The sequence below is a fragment of the Cryptomeria japonica genome, chromosome 8 (genome assembly GCF_030272615.1).
Source record: "Cryptomeria japonica chromosome 8, Sugi_1.0, whole genome shotgun sequence".
Lineage (NCBI taxonomy): Eukaryota > Viridiplantae > Streptophyta > Pinopsida > Cupressales > Cupressaceae > Cryptomeria > Cryptomeria japonica.
This window is the reverse complement of record NC_081412.1, coordinates 184,298,581-184,318,877: the sequence shown is the minus strand read 5'-3', so window position 1 is coordinate 184,318,877 and position 20,297 is coordinate 184,298,581. Positions and strand designations below refer to the sequence as shown.

The following is a 20,297-nucleotide window of genomic DNA, read 5'->3' as shown; positions in this document are numbered from 1 at the left end:
TTAAAATCATCAATCAAAAACCTAAAATTCTTCTCACCTTGCATACTCCTAGTTCTCGTAGGCCCACATAAACCAGTATGAATCAACTCAAGAGGCTTTGTGCTAGAATACTCTTTTGATTTGAAATTGTTCCTTGTTTGCTTTCCCAGGTGACAATCTTTGCAAACAATGTTTGAAGGTTTAGTGAGCTTTGGCATGTGTCTAACAACTTCCTTTCTATTGATTTGAACAAGACTATCAAAGTTCATGTATCCCATCCTCCTATGCCATAGCTAACTTCATCCACCTGACTCAAACAACACTTTTCACTTTTGATATCATCAAGAATGTATAGATTGTTAGCAGCCCTACTTGCATCAACAATATGTTTACCACCTTTACTAATTTCACAATAATCTGAACTGAAAACTAAACTGTGTCCTTGATCAAACAATTGACTCACACTTAATAGGTTTTGTTTCAGACCTTCTACACATTAACATTCTCAACTTTGATCTGACCATCATCCAAAACAAGTTTACCTTTACCTTAGTTTTTTGTAGATGAATTACCATCAAATCTTACCTTCCCTCCATTAGTGCTTTTGAGAGTGAGAAACTTGCTCGTGTCCAGTCATATGTCTAGAACAGCCACTGCCAATATACCATATGCCTTTTTGATTTTGTGCAAGAAAGGCTGTTTGCACAATCAAGGATTTTACTAAAACTTCTTTCTCTTCCTTCCTCCAAACTTTAGTAACCTCCTTTGCGTTCTCCTCTTTCTCAACCTTCTTGTTCTACTTAGGGAAATCTGTGATACCTCTTTTACAAGCTTTTGTAGTGTGACCAAAGTTTTTACTTTTATAACATATGACATTGTAATTCCTTGAAGGAGCAAAATAGTTACTACTCATAAATCTGAAATCATTTCTTGCAAACACTCTATAGTTGATCGCCTTGTGTCCAAAATAATTGCAAGAGAAACAATAACCATACAAGAAAGAATTGTTAAACCTGGTCATAAATGCTTGCCTTGAGATAGCAAGCCTTTTGAAAGCTTTATTTCTGATTTTTGATGGTGACTCATTTGTGCTGTCCATTGTGGTCTTCTGTTGTTCGTCTTTTGTAGACTTAAAACTTTGACCTTATTCAAGACCAACTCCACCTTTAGCAGTAGACGATTTTTTTGAGCCATTGACATTATCCAAGGACATGTAACTTTTCTAATTTATCTTCTCATGATTTAGTTGTGTCAAGGATTTATCTAACTTTCTAAGTGAAACAATTTTAGCTTCAAGTCTCTCACAGTTTTATTCCTTGATCTTAAGCTAAAACTGTAGTCTCTCATAGTTTTCAACAAACCTTTTACATCAATTACAAAATAATTAATAGGTTCTTCACAATAGGTTCAACTTTGTGTTCGATTGTTGCTTTCATTTTCCTTTTGTTGACGGGCATCGGAATATTATGAGACTGCACATATTACAAATTTTTCACCTCTTCTTGATTCAAGTTGTTTCTTCCCTGTAGCCAAAACTGGGTACTTTTGATCTCCTCTTTATATACAAGTTGTTTCTTGCAACTAGGCTCAGGAATAGTAGTAACTGGAATGTAGATGTTGCTGGGAATGCATATTCTTAATTACCGACTAATAGCATGTGTTTCTTGCCTATGTTGAATTTCTTGAAACAAAAATTAAATGTACGTACAATGAGATCTGCCAGTTTGAATGTAGATGTAGCTGGGAATGCATATTCTTAATTATTGACTAATAGCATGTGTTTCTTTCCTATGTTGAATTTCTCGAACAAAAATTTACTGTACAGACTACATACAATGAGATCTCCTGCCAGTTTGAATGCAGATGTAGCGGGGAATGCATTTTCTTAATTACTGACTAATAGCATGTGTCTCTTTCCTATTTTTGAATTTCCTTCATACAAAAATTAAATGTACATACAATGAGATCTCTTTCCTGTTCAGGAAGTTTAACATAGGAAAGAAAGACATGCCAGAAGTTGGTAATAAAGAATTTGCTTTCCCAGCTACACATACATTACCAGATACTAGTGTTGCTGACCCTAGTTGCAAGAAACACAATAATTTTTCCGCGTTGCAGTATCTTGCACCAATAGAGATATATATAGGGGTCAAAATATTGTGTTTCTTGAAACTAGGGTCAGCAATAATAGTAACTTATTTTTTTGTGGATGATGCTTGCGAAATTTCTTTGGGGCATTGACCTGTTTTCTGTTATATGGCATTTGACCTATAAAACATTGTTTTTCTTGCAACTAGGGTCAGCAATACTAGTAACTAATCTTTGGGTTGGCGATGCTTGCAAAATATCTTTGGGGAATTGACCTGTTTTCTGTTTAGATGGCATATGAGCTATATGGGATGTTAGCGGGAAATGTGAGTTCTACAACTGGAGAACATATAAAACCAGCATATGGGGGTGATGAGGAATCGTTTCTTAGAAAAGTTGTGACTCCCATTTATCATGTTATTGAGAAGGTAACACATGCATTGCATGCAGCATTACATCTGTTCTCATATCTCATGCTTTCTTAAATCAAACATTTTCTTGTTCTGGAATGGGTTGATTACATAGATGCATGTTTATAGCTTGTCGATTTCACCTTAATAGGAAGCTGAGAAAAGCAAAAATGGAAGGGGAAAGCACTCTCAATGGAGAAACTATGATGATCTGAATGAATATTTCTGGTATGACTGAGGACTTAATCGAATGTTTTTTAGGCTTCACTTGCTTAGAGTTACAATCTATATTTAATGTCATGACATGTCATTTTTTATTAACAGGTCAGTAGATTGTTTTCGGCTAGGATGGCCAATGCATCATGATGCAGATTTTTTTAAGACACCATCAGAAGAGAGATATTACCATAAGAAGGTAATAAATCCTTCCTTAAGCAGTCTTTATTCGTAACCAGTGCTTCTTTTGTAAGTTTCAAAAGTTTGTTTCTGTAGTTCAGAATCTTAAAAGGCATTGTTTGAAAATATCAATGTTGTATGCTTATTTACTGTTCTTGTTTTGTTTTGTGAAACATGTCTTCTATTATGTCAGGAGTTAAATTGCTAGTATCTTAGCATGTATTTAAGGGGACCTTTAGAGCATATCTAATCTGGTAACGCTATTGAAACTGCTGGATAATTCAACTGAGGATGACTTTAGTGGCAGCCTTCGTAAAATTGAAAATTGTATTAGAAAGGATAGTTGGCCAAGTAAAGGGTACACAAATTAGCAATTGAAGGAAAATTTAAGTGTTAGACAGGGATAAAATTGACAGCAGGATTTTATAATTGTGCCAAGGAGTTATGATTGCTAGGAAAGTGACATATGAAGGCTCGAATAGACTTGAATTTAAGTGACCAGGGGTCATGAGACACGAAATAATAGTGTGCAACCAAAAAATGTCCCCATGATCACACAAATGGAGTATTGCAACTCGACACTAACTTCCTAAAATCGTGATGTAGCAAATAGTAGGTACTAGTGATTAAACTAGAGATTTTGAAGTTCGGATGTGGCTTGATTATAATGCACAATGGATAGGTCTTAGTTCTTCTCAGCTCTTCTCAGTTCTTAAACAGGAGTTTTTGAGGTTCTCCTATGGCCTAAATATGCCCTATTGCCGCTAGATAGAGCCAATTGTTACACCAATGCAAACTTTCAAAACAAAAAAACTTTTTTTCTAGAAGTAGAGTTGACCTACCACGGAAACGAAATATCTCTGACTTGATATTGTCCAATTTGGGTTGATCTCCAATTGGTAAACATATTTGTCACAGTAGATTACAAAATCACTGACCCAACAGGCAGTGACAAATGTCCCAACAGTTGGAGAGATTGCTGTGAAACTGCAATCTTCTGCTGTGTTTGAGAGGGGCAGGTCCCTCGTATGATGGAGGTATTTGGAGTTTTCGTGTACTTTAAACTTGAAAGTAGAAAAGGATACTAGACTGAATGAATGAATGTTTTTAATAACGTTCATGAGGCGAAACAACGTATGGGACCCACGGGTAGCCAGCAAAGCAAAGCATGCAGATCCCAAAACATTGTGCTTACTAAACCTCATTTTCCTTCTACATCTTGGATCTTCTACAGTGTATCTTGATTAGGAAATCTGCAACTCTTGTTATCCTTTCTTCTTTGAAGAGATTACTCAAGGTGTTCACCTTTAGCGTCTCAATATAGTTGTTCACAATATGCTTGTAAGCTGCACATTCCATGTTGTAATGCCATTCCATCTCTACGACCCCTTGAGTGCAATATAAACATCTTCTATCTGCCCACTCCTCTTTAGGTATCATCCATCTTTTGGTTTTGCATCTAAGTTGATGCGAGCTGGTTCTTATCTAAGCAATTAACATTTTTGCTTTCCATTTTATTTCCATACCTATGTAGTTCTTTTGTGTATGGTTATGTGTGGGATTGAAATGTTTGATGTAGTATTCCTTTTTTTCTCCCGAGTCGTCCTGTCCACATTGTTTCGTTGAATTTTTTTTGTATGTGTTTTTTATTTCTCTATTGTTATTTGGGTGATGTCTGAAGCTAATATCCCACTTATTCATCCATTTAATGTTTTGCTTCATCCATGTGCTCTTCCTTCTGTCTAGTTTCTCTTCTGCTACTATTTTTGGCCAACAATGTATCTCCATGTTTTCTAATTTTCTTAGATAACTTAGCAACCAGAACATAGCCAACCCCTCTATAGAAAAAGCCCTGGCCTTTGTTAGGACAATCTTGTATGGAATAGATGATTTAAACTTGAGGCTATTTGTGATTAGATGTTTTTGTAACCTCTCTGTTTGTCTCCATTTGCTTGGTGAAGTGTTGCTGCCCCATACTTCACATCCCTATAGTAACATTGGAACCACAAGAAGACCAAAAGGAGTTTTCTTAGTTTTCCAGTCCCATAATTCAGCCCTTCTACATCTATTTTGTAAAGAGTATAGAGTTTTCCATCCCCCTTGAATCCTTTTTGCTCCACGTGTTTCCCAGTTGAGTTTATTGTGGAAGTCAAGGCCAAGGTAGTTATATTCATTGACCGTTTGTAAGGGGCTGCCTTCATAAGAAAATTCTCTATGAACCTTCTTTCTTTTCAAAGTAAAGATCATAACCTTAGTTTTGCTAGTGTTCACTTGCATCCCTACGTCATAGCTAAAGAGTTCTAGAGACTTCAAGTGTTACTTCAAGTCTTGTGCTGTTTTTGACATTAAAATAAGATCATCATCATATAAATTCAGCTTTATTACATAATTGGTCAAGTGAACTTCACCACCTCCAAACTTGTCTATCCATTCCTCTAATTTGTCAATTTTTATCCCAAATAAAGTAGGAGATAATGGGCAGCCCCGCTTGACCCCAATGTCACTTCCAAAGCATTTTGACAATCCTTGTTTGGTTCGGATTTTGGCCCAAACTTGGTAATACAATCTGTGAACATCAGCCCTATAATGTTTTGGAATTTTCAATTCTTGCATTCTACTCCACAATTTGCTTCTAGGTACTGTGTCAAAAGCTTTCTTGAAATGAACAAAGTAGCAAAAGACCTAACCTCTTGATTTTTCCCAAGCCTTCTCAATCAAATGTTTGAGTGTGATGCAATGGTCGATGTTAGAATGCTGTGGCCTAAAGCCCTTTTGCCCTTTTGCCCTCCTTGCCTCCTTTTCAGCCCAAGTACTGATTTGTCTTTCTATCATGCTCCAAATTTTTTCACCAAAAAGAGGATTGATCAATATAGTTTGGTAATTTGAGGGGTTGTTGATGTCTCCACGTTTGAGCAAAGGGATGACAACTGAAACCCTACTGGCAACCATATAAAAGCCAAGAATGATTTCATGAATGATAACAATTACAAGTGGGTTATAAGCAAATTTGTGTAGATGCCCAATGACAATGAACAAAGGATGATGAATTTGAAGATATGAAGAGATAAACTACTTCAACACATTTAAACTGAGATACGAAAGCCTTTTTGTGTATCATTATATCAATTGCATTAGATTATTAATGGTTTGCACAGATACATAAAGGGATTACCAATTTGACACACAAGAATTTAGCAATAATAACAGATGAACACATTTAGAACACAAACCAAAATGCATTCTTTATTATCTTCTTGAAATATTACAATTTCAAAAACCCTTTTGTTAATAGTGTAAAACCAGAAGTTATCAAAAGTTTCTTTGAAAATTTCTCCAGAGTTTCCTCTTCGTAAGAGTCCACTTTACAATATGGAATAGCTTGTATGTATAGGCCTCCTTCAATAACTACCCTGCAATAACTTGTGCATTTTGTTTTCCATTTTCAAAAGTCACAAGTTCACTTGTGCATTGTGTTTTCCATTTTCAGAAGTTACAAGTTCACTTGTGCATTCCCTTTTCACTTTTCGAGAGTCACAAGTTCACTTGTGCGTTGTGTTTTCCATATTCAAAAGTCACAAGTTCACTTGTACGCTGTGTTTTCCTTTTTCAAAAGTCACAAGTTCACTTGTGCGTTGTGTTTTCTATTTTCAAAAGTCACAAGTTCACTTGTGTGTTGTGTTTTCCATTTTTAAAAGTCACAAGTTGACTTGTGCATTGTGTTTTCCATTTTCAAAGTGTTTTTCAAATTCAAAAGTGAAATTATTTTCTTTCACCTCTTATGCCTCTTGTTGCCTCTGATAGAATGAATGAATTTTAATGACATCCATGAGACCCAGCGGCCCAAGGGACTAAGAATCAAAATTAACCCATTTTTAAGTTCTTTTCCATGTTGGTTCTTTTGTTATGAATCTTGAGTAAGAAACTCGCTGTTTTGTGAAGCCTTGTCTCTTCAAAAAGTTCATTCAAATTGTCCACTTTTAATTCTTTCTCAAACTGACTCTGAATATCTTCATATGCTACACACTCCTTGATGAAATACCATTCTGTTTCCACCGCCCTCTTGGTGCAGAAAATGCACGTCCTTTTTTCCCAGTCTTCTTTGGGTAGCTTCCATCTACCAGTTTCACCTCTCAAATGATGAGATCCAGTCCTCAGCTGAGCAATTAAAATTTTGGCCTTTCTGTTGACCGTAGAACTCAAATAGACTTTGGCCAATTTTGATGTGCTGTAACTTTAGACCCGCTGCATATTTTTCTTGGAAAATTGGACGAATTGCAAACAATTCATCAATGACCAGAACCCATTATTTTGAGAACTTAAAAATTGTGAAAATTTAAAATTTAATTGTTTTTCATAATAAACTCCCCCAAAATAAAAAGTTTAAAATTTTCAAAATTAGGAACTAGGTCATCGTGAAAATTGACCACATTGAATAAAATGCCAATTTATATTTCCCCGTCAAACGGTCCTGCATGAATCATTATAAATCTTAAATTTTGACTCTTTTACCGATTTATGCGGATGTATAAAAAGCGATCTTCTGATCTTGAGTGAAAACTGGATGATGGATAAGAGGTTGTCAACTTGGCACAGGGAAAGAAATTTTGAAGTTGCCAACTTGATCCAAGAACATATGGCCCTTAAATGCTCTGAAAACGAGTTCCAAAGAACTGCAAAGGTGTGGTGAAGCCCAATCAGCACATGGCTAAGAAGTGATAAGGTTTTCAAATGACCACATCTATTGTGCACATATATGCATTTGGTCAATGATATTTGAAATATGCTGATCATTGATTAACATAACAATGGATTTGGGACAGAAGTTCAAAATTTGGGTTAATCAAGAACAAGGGCAACATCTCCATTGAAAATAATGTCACATGTATAAATAGCACAAATTCAACATTCTTCACATTTATTCTTATGCACCAACATGCTAGAGTAGAACCAATGGATAAAAGGCAAAGCCAATCTTCAAATGACAAAATGACGAAAAATAAGAATCTTAACCAGTCAGAGCAGTAAAATAGAAGAAAAGATGGGTTAAAGATCATGATAAGAGGTGGAAGTGACCGTAGCAGGATATATCTGCGAGTGATCATTGATTAACATAACAATGGATTTGTGACAGAAGTTCAAAATTTGGGTTAATCAAGAACAAGGGCAACATCTCCATTGAAAATAATGTCACATGTATAAATAGCACAAATTCAACATTCTTTACATTTATTCATGCACCAACATTCTAGAGTAGAACCAATGGATAAAGGCAAAGCCTGTTATCGGGAAAAAGTGTATAGTTTAGTAATGTTAATTATTGATAGTTAGTTAGCCGACGGGTAGGTAGTTGGAGTCGCGACGGTTGTGTCGCACCCCTTCGGCAGTCATATATTGTACCACCTCCGGATGTTGGAGGACATGTAATATGGACGACAGATTATAATATGAACATCCTTTGACATTAATGGCAAGCTTATTCTGGTACTTCTCTTGTATTTGCATTGTGCATTACTATTCAGTTTCTGTATTCTTCCTGTTTACCCAGTGAGGTAAACATTTGGCGCCGTTGCCGACACGAACTCGGGAACGGAAGACACGGATGGCGCACAGACACAATGGGCCTACCCGTTGGTGAGGTGAACCCGGAGATCGACGATGCCCAAACAGAACTTTATGTAGGAGAAGACACCGCGACGAGAGAATTTTCAATTCTACTCCAAGTAGCCATTCAGACCTACGTGCGACAGGAGGCGGCGGAGGCGGAAGTCCCACTAAGTGCCATGTGGACAGCGTTGGAAGTGAGTTCGGAGGTAAATCGGTTGATGAACCATCTCCCCCGACTGCTAGCACAAGCATCGTTGGCACAACAAGCTCGCCTGGAGGAGATTGCCCGGGAAGAGCGACGCCAACAAATTTTGCAGCAGTACGAGGAACGGGAAGCAGAACGAGATGGCGCCGAGTCAGGGGCATTTGAACCGTGAGCCATACGGGGCGGAATAAAGAACACTTATTGTAATAATTATGTCATATTGTTGGCATAAACTTGTCTTCCACATTATGAGTGAATAAAAGTGTTCTATTTTTTATGTCATTAAGAATATAGAAAGCGGTCTGGGAATTAATGCCCAATACACTGAATAAAGACAAAAATAAGCAACAATATATAGATGAACGTGTAGTAGCCCAACGTGCCTTGATCCTTGAACAGCAAGCGGAAAGGCGACAGAGGTATAAGCGAAGAGAGGAGGAACGCTCCGAAGGGGACGGTGAGGCCAGCGACCACCCACGGAGTCGGGAGGAGTTACTTGCGGAAACCCGCCGTAGGATAGAGTGTACCAAAACTCAATTGAAGGATTTGAGGGACTTGCCACACACACCAGAGGCTAGGAAAACTCCAAGGAGTGGGGAGGAGGCAGAAGAGGGAGAAGACACCGGGGCTGCCAGGAGTGTCGAAGGGACACCGGGGCACGGCGGTCAAGCACCCCTTATAGGATCTGACCCATCCGGAGTAGGACAACAACCACTAGTAGTAAAAAGGCAAGGTATGGCACAAAAACAAAAACTTCCAAAGTTCCATGGGGATGGGAAAGAAGACCCTGTCCGCCACTGTCGCACTTGTGAAACAATTTGGGGAGCGAATGGTGTTACCGATGAGGACGAGTGGGTAACACAGTTTCCCGCAACCCTGAGGGGCGTAGCCATCGACTGGTTTTCGGATACGGATAAGGCTAAAATTGGCACATGGGCAGACTTGAAGAAGGAATTTCAAGCAGAGTTTCATCTCCTAAGAGACGATAATGAGATCGTAGCCGAAATCTACGGCACGAAACAGAGAAAGGACGAGACTGTTCGAACCTACAGTCGGTGGCTCAAAGAGCTGCTAGGAAAGATGGAGAACCAGCCGGCAGACGGACTGAAAAAACGGTGGTTCGTGGAAGGTCTCAAGAAATCCCTTAGACGAAAAATGAAGATAGTACCTCCCTCTTCATATTCCGACGCCTATAACAGGGCAATGGATTTAGAAAGTGAACAGAAGACGTCCAAGAAGAAGAAAAATAAATCCTCGTCGGAGGATGATTCCTCTTCTGACAAAAGTGATAGCAGTGATGACGACTCTAATCGGAAGGTACGGGCTCTCCAGAAAGATATGGAGCGAATGATGAGAGAGATAAAGGCAACCAAAGGAAGCACAAGCAAGGGCGACGAAGGGGAGTTATGGTGCACGGACTGTCGTACCGACGGACACACCAAGGGGTCTTGTCCGAAAAAAGCATTTTGTGATATTTGCCAGATTGCCGGGCACCTTACCAAGGAGTGTCCGTACAATATGAGGACACGTAACCAACAGGTTCTCTTTACAGAACCATCTGCGTCAGCCGGCACGTCCCAGCCTGCGAGCAACAACGCCTCATCTGGCGGCTATCGAAACAACAGGCGAGGAAGAGGTAATAATAACAATACGAATAATAGAAGCCGAATCCAATACGACGCTAAAGGGCGGCCGATGATACAATGCCGAGCTTGCAATCACTGGGGGCATTTCGCCAGAGACTGTACAGTGGAGGAAGCACCACAAAAACTTTGCAAGTGGTGCGGTCCGGGGGACCATGATGATGGCAATTGTCCCAAATCTGGCGTGAACCTGTTGAATGTGGAAACGGAAGATGCACTCGCCATAACAAGGTCCAAGACGAAAGCAGCCACTTATCCAGATCCCCGCATGGAAAAACGAAAGGCACTGGAGGCACGAGCGGAATTGGAGAAGGAGATGTCAACGAGCAAGGATGCACAGGGGCTTGCGGGTACTTCTCGCTCTAAAGGAGAAACAAACATTATAAACCAACTGTTACAGGTCGAAATACCCGTCAAAATGAAGGACCTCCTGGAAAGTATGCCGCACTTGCGAGCGACATTGTTGCAATCCGCAATAATAACCCCAGTAGGCCAACCAATACATGGCAAGGACAACCTTGGCGAGACAACGGCAGACCCATTAACCCTGACGATCAATAATGGTAGACACCCAGCAGTGGTGGAAATGGGTATATTGGGCACCGTCCTGACCGACACAATTGTCGACGGCGGGTCGGGAGTAAATGTCTTGCCAGAGGAAACATGGAAAAAATTGGGTAAACCTACTCTCTGGCCGTCCACCTTTAATTTATTGGGAGCAGACCAACACGGCATCAAGCCGCTTGGCACACTCATGGCGCAACCAGTGACGATCGGAACACAGCCGTTCGTCTTGAATTTTGTGGTCATCCCATTGAAGAAGAAGGGGTATGATGCCATCCTCGGCAGAGGCTGGTTGGTGGCGGCCAAAGCGAACCACAATTGGAAGAAGAACACCTTGTCCATGGAAAAGGCTGGCAGAAGGTATACCATTGACCTCAAAACTCAACTGGTCAGTGAAGAGTTGGTGTCAGAGTCAGAGTCCGACGGAGACAACGATACCGACGAAGGAAAAGATGGCAGGGAACCAGATGATGAAGGCATCTTAGGAATTCAAGCTTGTTCTGAGGATGAGACGGATTCTTTGAGAGGGCTCTTCGATTGGCAAATGGAAGACTGAATTATTGTACGGGTGCAATATGTTGGGGATTGAAGGACCTGACATGAACGAGTTTCCGCCAGAATACGGACAATACAAGGAAGGGGATGCCCCTATGGATGATGCACCAGCGCACCAGTTTGACAAAAGTAAGCCCATAAGGTACCAGGAATCCGCACTTCAAGTTACAAACCTTGGAGAAACTTCAGAACAGAAAAATATTCTGGTCGGCGACGACTGGAATCCGGTCTTAAAGACAGCGGCGTTCAAAATCTTCACAGAATACAAAGATGTGTTCGCTTGGACGTATAAGGACCTCAAGGGGGTACCACAAGAACTTTGTGTACATCGGATCCCTCTGGTTCCCGGAGCCATGCCCGTACGGAAGAGGCCATACAGGATGAACAAAAATTATGCGGCCAGGGTAAATAACGAAATTGACCGCATGCTTGAAGCAGGGATTATCTTCAAGGTCCAGACGAGTGAATGGGTATCACCCATTGTGATATCCTTGAAAAAGGAGGCCGATCAGATAAGAATCTGTGTAGACTTCAGGTGTTTGAATGCTGTCACAATTAAAGATCCATTTCCCATACCATTCACAGACACCATCCTCGAGGAAGTCGCGGGTCACGAAATTTATTCATTTATGGATGGATTCTCCGGATATAATCAAATTTCCATTGCAGAGGAGGACAAATTGAAGACCACCTTTATCGTAGAAGATGGTGTCTATGCATACAACCGGATGCCATTCGGGTTGTGCAACGCGCCAGCTACCTTTCAACGGATAATCCTCCATATCTTCGATAAAATGTCCGTGGGAAACTTCAAAGCATTCTTGGATGATTGGTCCATTTACAACATGGAGGAGGCACATCTGGCCGCACTTGGCGAATGGATGGAGAGATGCCGACGAGCCCGCCTCGCCCTAAATCCCAAGAAATGCAGATTCATGGTGCCTCAGGGCAAGTTACTAGGGCACATCGTTTGCAAGGATGGACTGAAGACGGACCCTGACAAAATACGGGTCATTGTGGAGATGGAGGCGCCCGACGATGTCACTGGCGTCAAGTCATTTGTTGGACACATTGGGTATTATAGGCGGTTTATTAAGAACTTTGCCCAAGTATCATACCCACTTGATACGCTGACACGAAGGGGGGAGCCGTACATCTGGGGGACGGCCCAAGAAGAGGCTTTTCAAGAGTTAAAGTCACGGTTGGTGGGTGCGCCAATCTTGACATACCCGGACTGGGACAAGGAGTTCCATGTACATGTCGACACATCCAACTTCGCCATAGGGGCCACCCTGGCACAGGTTGGCAGCCACGGGCTGGACCACCCAGTGTATTTTGCAAGTCGACTCTTGTCAAACGCAGAGAGGAACTACAGCACGACGGAGAGAGAAGCCCTCGGCATGGTATACTCCGTCCAAAAATTCCGACATTACCTATTGGCCACACCATTCACATTTTATGTGGATCACTAGGCGTTGATGTATTTGGTGAACAAGCCAATCATCCATGGGCGGATTAGTCGATGGCTGTTACTGTTACAAGAATTTACGTTCAACATCATTGTCAGACCTGGCAGGAGCCATGTCATAGCCGACTAGCTATCACGGATCAAGTCTGGAGAGCCGGCTGAAGGCGTTAGCGAGGATTTTCCGGACGCCCATCTTTTTCGCATTGCCATCCTTCCTCATTGGTACACTAGTGTGGGTGAATACCTGTCAACGTCAAAATTTCCTAAGGAAATGTCAGTAGGCGAAAGACGGAAACTTGTATTAAGAAGCCGAACATTCCAACTTATAAATGGCCTTCTCTACAAAATGGGACATGACCAGATCCTACGACGATGTGTCTTGGAAGAGGAAATCCCAGGAGTATTGAGAGAAGCCCATGAAGGGGCCGCTGGAGGACACATGGGACCGGATACGACAGCAAGGAAGGTCCTACTAGCTGGCTTATGGTGGCCGACACTGCATAATGATGCCAGAGAATGGGTGACAAGTTGTGATACATGTCAGCGTGCTGGGCGACCGTTAAAGAGAGATTTCATGCCACTTAACCCGTCGCATGCTCAAGAGTTGTTCGAAAGATGGGGGTTAGACTTCGTTGGTCCATTGAAACCGAGTCGCGCCCGACGATGTAGATACATTGTCGTGGCGACAGAATATTTGACCAAATGGGTCGAAGCGAGGGCTTTGGCAGACAACTCCGCCGTCAGTACGGTGAAATTCATTTATGAACAGGTTATCACCCGGTACGGAATACCTATTCAACTGACAAGTGATAGAGGGGGGCACTTTGTAAATCATATTGTTCGACTACTGACAACCGAGTTCAAAATTTTTCATTCTCTATCAAGTCCGTACTATCCCAGGGCAAACGGTCAGGCTGAGGCAACCAACAAAATCATCGTGTCGATAATTTATAAGTCCTGTGGGGTGGAAAAAGAAGACTGGGAAGAGCGTCTGCCTTCGGTACTTTGGGCGTACCGCACAACTTACAAAGTAACCACCGGGCAGACACCTTTCCAATTGATGTACGGCCAGGAGGCTGTGGTACCGGTGGAATTCATGGTGCCAAGTCTTAGAATCGCTATTGACAACAAGCTAGGCGACATGGAAAGCCTTCGAGAGAGACTATACGCCTTAAATAAGTTGGATGAAAGACGGACGATGGCACAATGGGTGACAGACGTGGCCCAGCAACGCAGGAAATACTGGCATGACCAACACATTCGGCGGGCGAGGTTCACGCCGGGCCAATTAGTCCTAAAGTATAACGGACGGAACGAGATTAAACCCGGCAAGTTCAGAGTGAAGTGGCTAGGTCCTTACAGGATCCGAGAGGTCGCAGCGAATGGATCCGTCAAGCTCTTGACCCTCGATGGACAGGAAATTCCAGAGGGCGTCAACGGTTCAAAACTGAAAGTGTATCACCAGAGGCTGGAGGCGCGCAGGAGCAGCCCGCCAGGAGGGCGCGTAGTCGCAGTCAGATAATGAAAGAAAATGAAGAAAAAAAAAAAATTAGAAAATTAAAAAAAAAATATATATATATATATATATATATATATATGAAAATTTGAAAAAAATATATATAAGAAAAATTGAAAAAAATTCAAAAAAAAAATTGAAAAAAAAAATAAAAATAAAAAAAAAACAAAAAAAAAACCACCGTACGGTGGCCACGTAGTGGATACCACCGAAGGTGGAACCCACCGTGGGTGGAACCCACCGTGCGGTGGAAGCCACCGTCGGTGGAAGCCACCGTGCGGTGGAACCCATCGTGCGGTGGAAGCCACCGACGGTGGGACCACCGACGGTGGAAGCCACCGTGCGGTGGAAGCCGCGTGAACATAAAGCCGCCTACCGAAGGGAAAGCCGCACATGCCGAAGGAGATAAAAAGGAGTCGAAGGGAAAGCCGCACATGCCGAAGGAAACAAAACGCACCGAAGGAAAAAACACGCACGCAGCCAAGGGAAAAAGAACCCCGCACCACCACGCCACCACGCGGTAAGGGAACCAGCGAAGAGAAAGAAGCAGCCGAAGGGAAGAAAGAGGGAAGCCACCGTGCGGTGGAAACCGAAGGCCGTGGGAGATAAAGGCGTGGGAAACGAAAAGATTTTCTACAACACCGCACGCTAAGGAAGCCGCACGAAGGAAACAAAAAGCTACCGCACGAAGGAAACAAATGATGGAAATGGAATAGAGCCTGACTTTTATCGAAGGCCAGGTTTAACTGAAGCAAACCAAACTCTTGCTCGCTGCCATGCTTCTACCAAGTTGATGACAGAACAAACTGCTTTGAGCTACCGTGCGGTGTTCAAATCTAGGCGGACAAGAAGTTACCGTGCGGTGTAGTGCGGGAGGTGGACAAGAGGATTTTTTTTGTTCAGCTTTTTACTAGCCGGAGGTAGTTGGGGATTACCGCCGTACGGCCTATCTGCGAGGAGGTAGTTAGGTGCTTTCCGTCCGACAAGGGAAAATCAAGAAGTGGTCAATGGAGTCTGCGGGAAAAAGAAATTGGAAAAAACAATTGCAGGATAGCAGCCTTAGGAAGCCGGATGCACGTATTCTTCCTTCAGGTGTTCGAATAGCAGGTGGCACAATGGAAGCCAGGCAGAAGAAAAAGACACCACAGCAGCCCACTGCACTAGGGAAGAACACTTCCACTTCACAGAATATCACCTTTGAGGGATTGAATGGGGTGGAATGTCGGAAATGGTGGCAAGACACGCCGGATGATAATTTGGTGAAGACAAGTCTTCGCAAAGCAGGGGTAGAATGGGCTATCCGGATGCCTGTGTTCGCCATTCGCGAGTACGTGGGAGCATTGCGATATATGGTTGATACCTTTGATAGCCACTCACGGACGAGCACATTTGAGTATCTTGGGAAGGATATCACCATATCCTTCAAACTTGCAGATTTCACGAGAGTATTTGGCATCCCAGGCATACATGGCAAGAAAGTGGACTTGAAGGCGAAGAAGATGACACGGGAGGAAAAGGAACATTGTATTACGCGAGTATCCCGAGACTTGACCCCAGCAGAGTTGGCGAGCATCGTAGACGCCACGAAGGGTCGTGGGATGCGTAGGTCCTTTGTCGCAGAGGGTCATTGGCGATGCATTATGGACGTCATCAAAAGCAGGTTGACAGGGTCGGGTAGGGCATCAGACATCGCTCTACCACAGATCGTATTGATGAACGGGTTGATGAACGGAGTCGTGTATGATTGGGCTACCTTGTTATCAGAGCGGATGTGTGCATTCTTGATGATGGAGCAGCGCACGTTTTACATGCCCCACTATGCCATTGGACTGTTCTTGGAGGCTACGCGGGAAGCAGTGCCAAAGGCTGAGTTGGAGGTACGGCCACAGGGACCTTTGGCGGAGGGTGAGCCTCCTATCATGCATTGGCGACACCTAGATATTGGACACTCTTCCGCGAAGCGGAAACGGGTAGTAGAGACCACCGCAGCAGAACCGGATAGTGGGCGAGAAACTTCTAGCAGTGCAGAGGATTCCGAGGATTCGGAGGATGAGGATGACAGTAGCAGTCGGGCCACAAACGAGGGGAGGATGGAGCCCGCCGGAGAGCGAGTGTTGTTTGCACCACCCACACTTCCACTTGGCACACTTGTGGGGTCCTCAGTGGGCAGTACTTCGATTCCGGCATTTGGGCAGAGCCGCACGCCCATTGCACTCGGTCCCATGCAGCCGGCAGCATCACCTTCAGCCACATCACCGCAGCAGGCTCGTGCACCAGCCGCAGGACCGACTCCCGCAGAGGCATGTACTGACAGCAGGGCGGAGTTGTGTGGTCCACCGCAGGGAGGCGTGGCAGGGGAGATGGTTGAGACAGAGCCTCAGGTGCGACTGGACGTTGTGGGATCCGACGCAGTGGTGACCGTTGCTGCCTCCTTGTTGGAGGAGCCCATCGCAGGACATATTTCCGAAGGGGAGAGAGGGTCGGAGGTGTTGAGTGCAGCTCCATCCGTGGTGGCTATGGGGAGTTGGTTGACCCGGAGATTCCAGATGACAGTGATGCCACCCGTAGGAGCAGCTGTACTCTCACCTCGGTGAGAGCCTCCCACTGAGGTGGTGGATCTGGAGGATTCCTCGACGGAGATGCAGGCACCAGCAGAGGGACAGGTCACTGGAGAGGGTGTTCCTACTGGCCCAGAGCAGGCGATTGCTACACTTGAGGGGGCGGGGGAGACACCATTGTGCCAGCAGGATGTAGCAGGTGTGGTTGAGGAGACTTTTGAGTTACCACGTGGGCTTCTTGTACCTACATCGGGGCTGGATGGGGAGGATATTGAGGTTTACTTGGCAGATATGGTGACGAGGGTCGGCGAGTGGTGGCCGCGGCTCAGACACGAGCTCTGCAGCAGGTTGTGGATGGATTAGAGCAGGTCCTCCAGTTTATGCGAGACGGCTGTCCCGTAGCTTTCACTTCATGTTTTGAGGCACGAGGGTGGCCAGTTATCCAGACGGATGCGATGTTGGAGGCTTGGAGCGTGCCTCAGCCCGTCGTGGAGAGTAGGGTGACGACTCTCGTCCGGGAGATTGAGCAGGTTTACAGGGAGGCCTACTATGCCTTACGCCAGACGCAACATGAGTCTGCGGTTCGCGAGGCTGCTCGAGTTGAGTTAGAGCAGGACATGGCCAGACAACAAGCCTCGTGGGCAGCCGAGAGATCAGAGTTGGTAGCACAGCTTGAGACAGCCCGCGCAGAGAAGGTTGCGGTGGACACCCGTCTTTCGGAGGAGCAGAGTGCGCGGAGTCTCGTCCAACAGGAGTTAGATGTTGCTCAGGCTCAGTTGGTTCGCATGACAGAGTCCGCCGATACCAAGGAGAAGGAGCTACTGGAGGCTGCGCTTATGGTGAAGACGACCTTAGAGAAGGTGTTGGTGGCAGAGCGGGATGTGGCAGCACGCACCCAGCAGGTCTATGAGCTCCGCGCCCGCCTGGCGGCACACACACCCGCATCTCACCCTTCGACTTTAGGGACGCTTCCTCAGCGCCCTCCTTGACTTTATCTTGGTTGTATATCTATATTACATTGTCTCCATTTTGTTGTTAGCCGTCGGAGACGACTTCTTTTTTTGGGGGGGATGATGTTATCGGGAAAAAGTGTATAGTTTAGTAATGTTAATTATTGATAGTTAGTTAGCCGACGGGTAGGTAGTTGGAGTCGCGACGGTTGTGTCGCACCCCTTCGGTAGTCATATATTGTACCACCTCCGGATGTTGGAGGACATGTAATATGGACGACAGATTATAATATGAACATCCTTTGACATTAATGGCAAGCTTATTCTGGTACTTCTCTTGTATTTGCATTGTGCATTACTATTCAGTTTCTGTATTCTTCCTGTTTACCCAGTGAGGTAAACAAAGCCAATCTTCAAATGACAAAATGACGAAAAAAAAGAATCTTAACCAGTCAGAGCAGCTAAATAGAAGAAAAGATGGGTTAAAGATCATGATAAGAGGTGGAAGTGACCATAGGAGGATATATCTGTAAATTACCACAATATTCTGATATATCTTTTCTCAGCATTTTCCTAATATTTTCTTGAAAATATCACAAGATTTTTAAAATGTTGCTGATCACAATTATAACTGAAAGTTTCACCATGATATCACAATATTATTCGTGATATATTGCTGGTAATAGTGCAATAAATTAGGTTTTTCCTTTTCCATATGAGCATCAGCCATGTGATTTTTTGATACTTTTTCTCAGGAACATTTTTAAACAGGTTGTCCACCTTGAACTATGTATCTGTTAAGATTTCAAGCTGCCATAATTGAACAACAGTTAGGTCTGTTTGCAGGGGACGACAACAATTTTTTCTGTTGTTGTTTGAAAAGTGGTTATAATCAGGTTAATCAGGTTTGGAAACCTTGTAAATAGGGAACATTAATGTTGTTATTGTGGTTAGTGATTATCACTTTTGGCTTTGATAATAGCAAACTCTGCTTATTTTTTATGATTTGTGAGCATGGTCGTCGCTCGACAAAACTGTTGATTTCTATGCTAGCTTTTGACTTATTATTATTATAGCATCACGAATGCTATTGCTATCCTTTGACTTGTCATTATTATTGATGATTTGTGGGCTCAGTCATTACTAGACAAAACTGTCAATATATGCAATGCTTTGATTTGTCATTTTTTTAGCATGACAAATGTTAGTGCTTTCGTTGACTTGCTGTCACATATACCTATCAAAGAATATTGTTGTTGTTACCACATTTGCGAACATAGTTGTATTATTGAGTTAACTGTCTGGAAATTTTCATTGTTATATATCAGCTGTTAATAAAATGCCATATTGGTTGCAATTGTTGTCATCATTAGCGTCTTTTGACATAACTATCCTTTTGTATTTAGCAATCTTCATGTGAGCACTTATTAGAAGCATTTTGTTACTATTCATTATTGTTATCTGTATCATTATTGATCAGTATGGTGTTCATCAGCATCGTTAATATTTATTAGTTCTGTGATCAATTTATATTGGCCTCAATAGTGCTGTAAACATTCTAGGAAATATTGCTGATCGAAATAATAAATATGAAACATTGTTGTTAAGATAGGACATTGTTGTGCTGAAATGTCAGGTGTGATAGTTTGGTGTCTAGGGTTAATTTAGCCTAGGTTTATGTTATGTTAGATCTCAGGGAGCTTCCACTCCGAATTTGAAAATGGTTCTAACTTCTATCATACACATTCTTCTAGTAACAGCCTGTTAGAGTTCTTGATACTGTAATCCATGGGTTGTCTACCATTGATTGCCACTTTTGTTCATCAGCTCTTACAAATCTTGAATTTCACATACTATAGTTGCATTCCTATTGAATTCTATCATTGAATGTTGGAACAGGTGAAACTCCTTCTCTGGAATAACCTTCAACTCAGTGGTAACAACAACTGCACAGACTTGATAAAAAATATATACTGCTAAAATAATCGTAAACTGAGAAAGATTGTTGAACAGAGAAAACTTATGGAGGTGAAACTAGATAAATCAAGATCTGAGAAAGATTGTTGAACAGAGAAAACTTACGGAGCTGAAACTAGATAGATCAAGATTGGAAAACTTATAGGGCTGAAACTATATAAATCGAGATTGAAAAACCAATGGGGTTGGTAATAGATAAATTGAGATTGGAAACCTTGAAATTGGCAAGCAAGGCAATGCTAATGTCACACCTGTTGATATTAATTGCTAATTTTTGCCTTGAGCTTATGCTGATGTCACCCTTGCTAAACACTTGTCAATTTGTAACATCCACCGATGCTCTACTAATGTTAATCTGATTTCCGAAGTCCACCATTCTGTTGT

At 42.7% G+C, this 20,297-nt stretch overlaps 1 protein-coding gene across 3 annotated transcripts in view; it reads left to right on the top strand.

The window, feature by feature from the left end:
• Nucleotides 1-20,297, top strand: part of LOC131048354 (callose synthase 3) — a 218,098-nt gene that overhangs the window by 69,195 nt on the left and 128,606 nt on the right. For all 3 annotated transcript variants that reach the window (XM_057982289.2, XM_057982286.2, XM_057982287.2), the window contains exons 11-13: nt 2,358-2,495; nt 2,629-2,705; nt 2,802-2,892. In XM_057982289.2, coding sequence (XP_057838272.1) covers nt 2,358-2,495; nt 2,629-2,705; nt 2,802-2,892 — 306 coding nt within the window. The remainder of the gene's footprint in view (nt 1-2,357; nt 2,496-2,628; nt 2,706-2,801; nt 2,893-20,297) is intronic.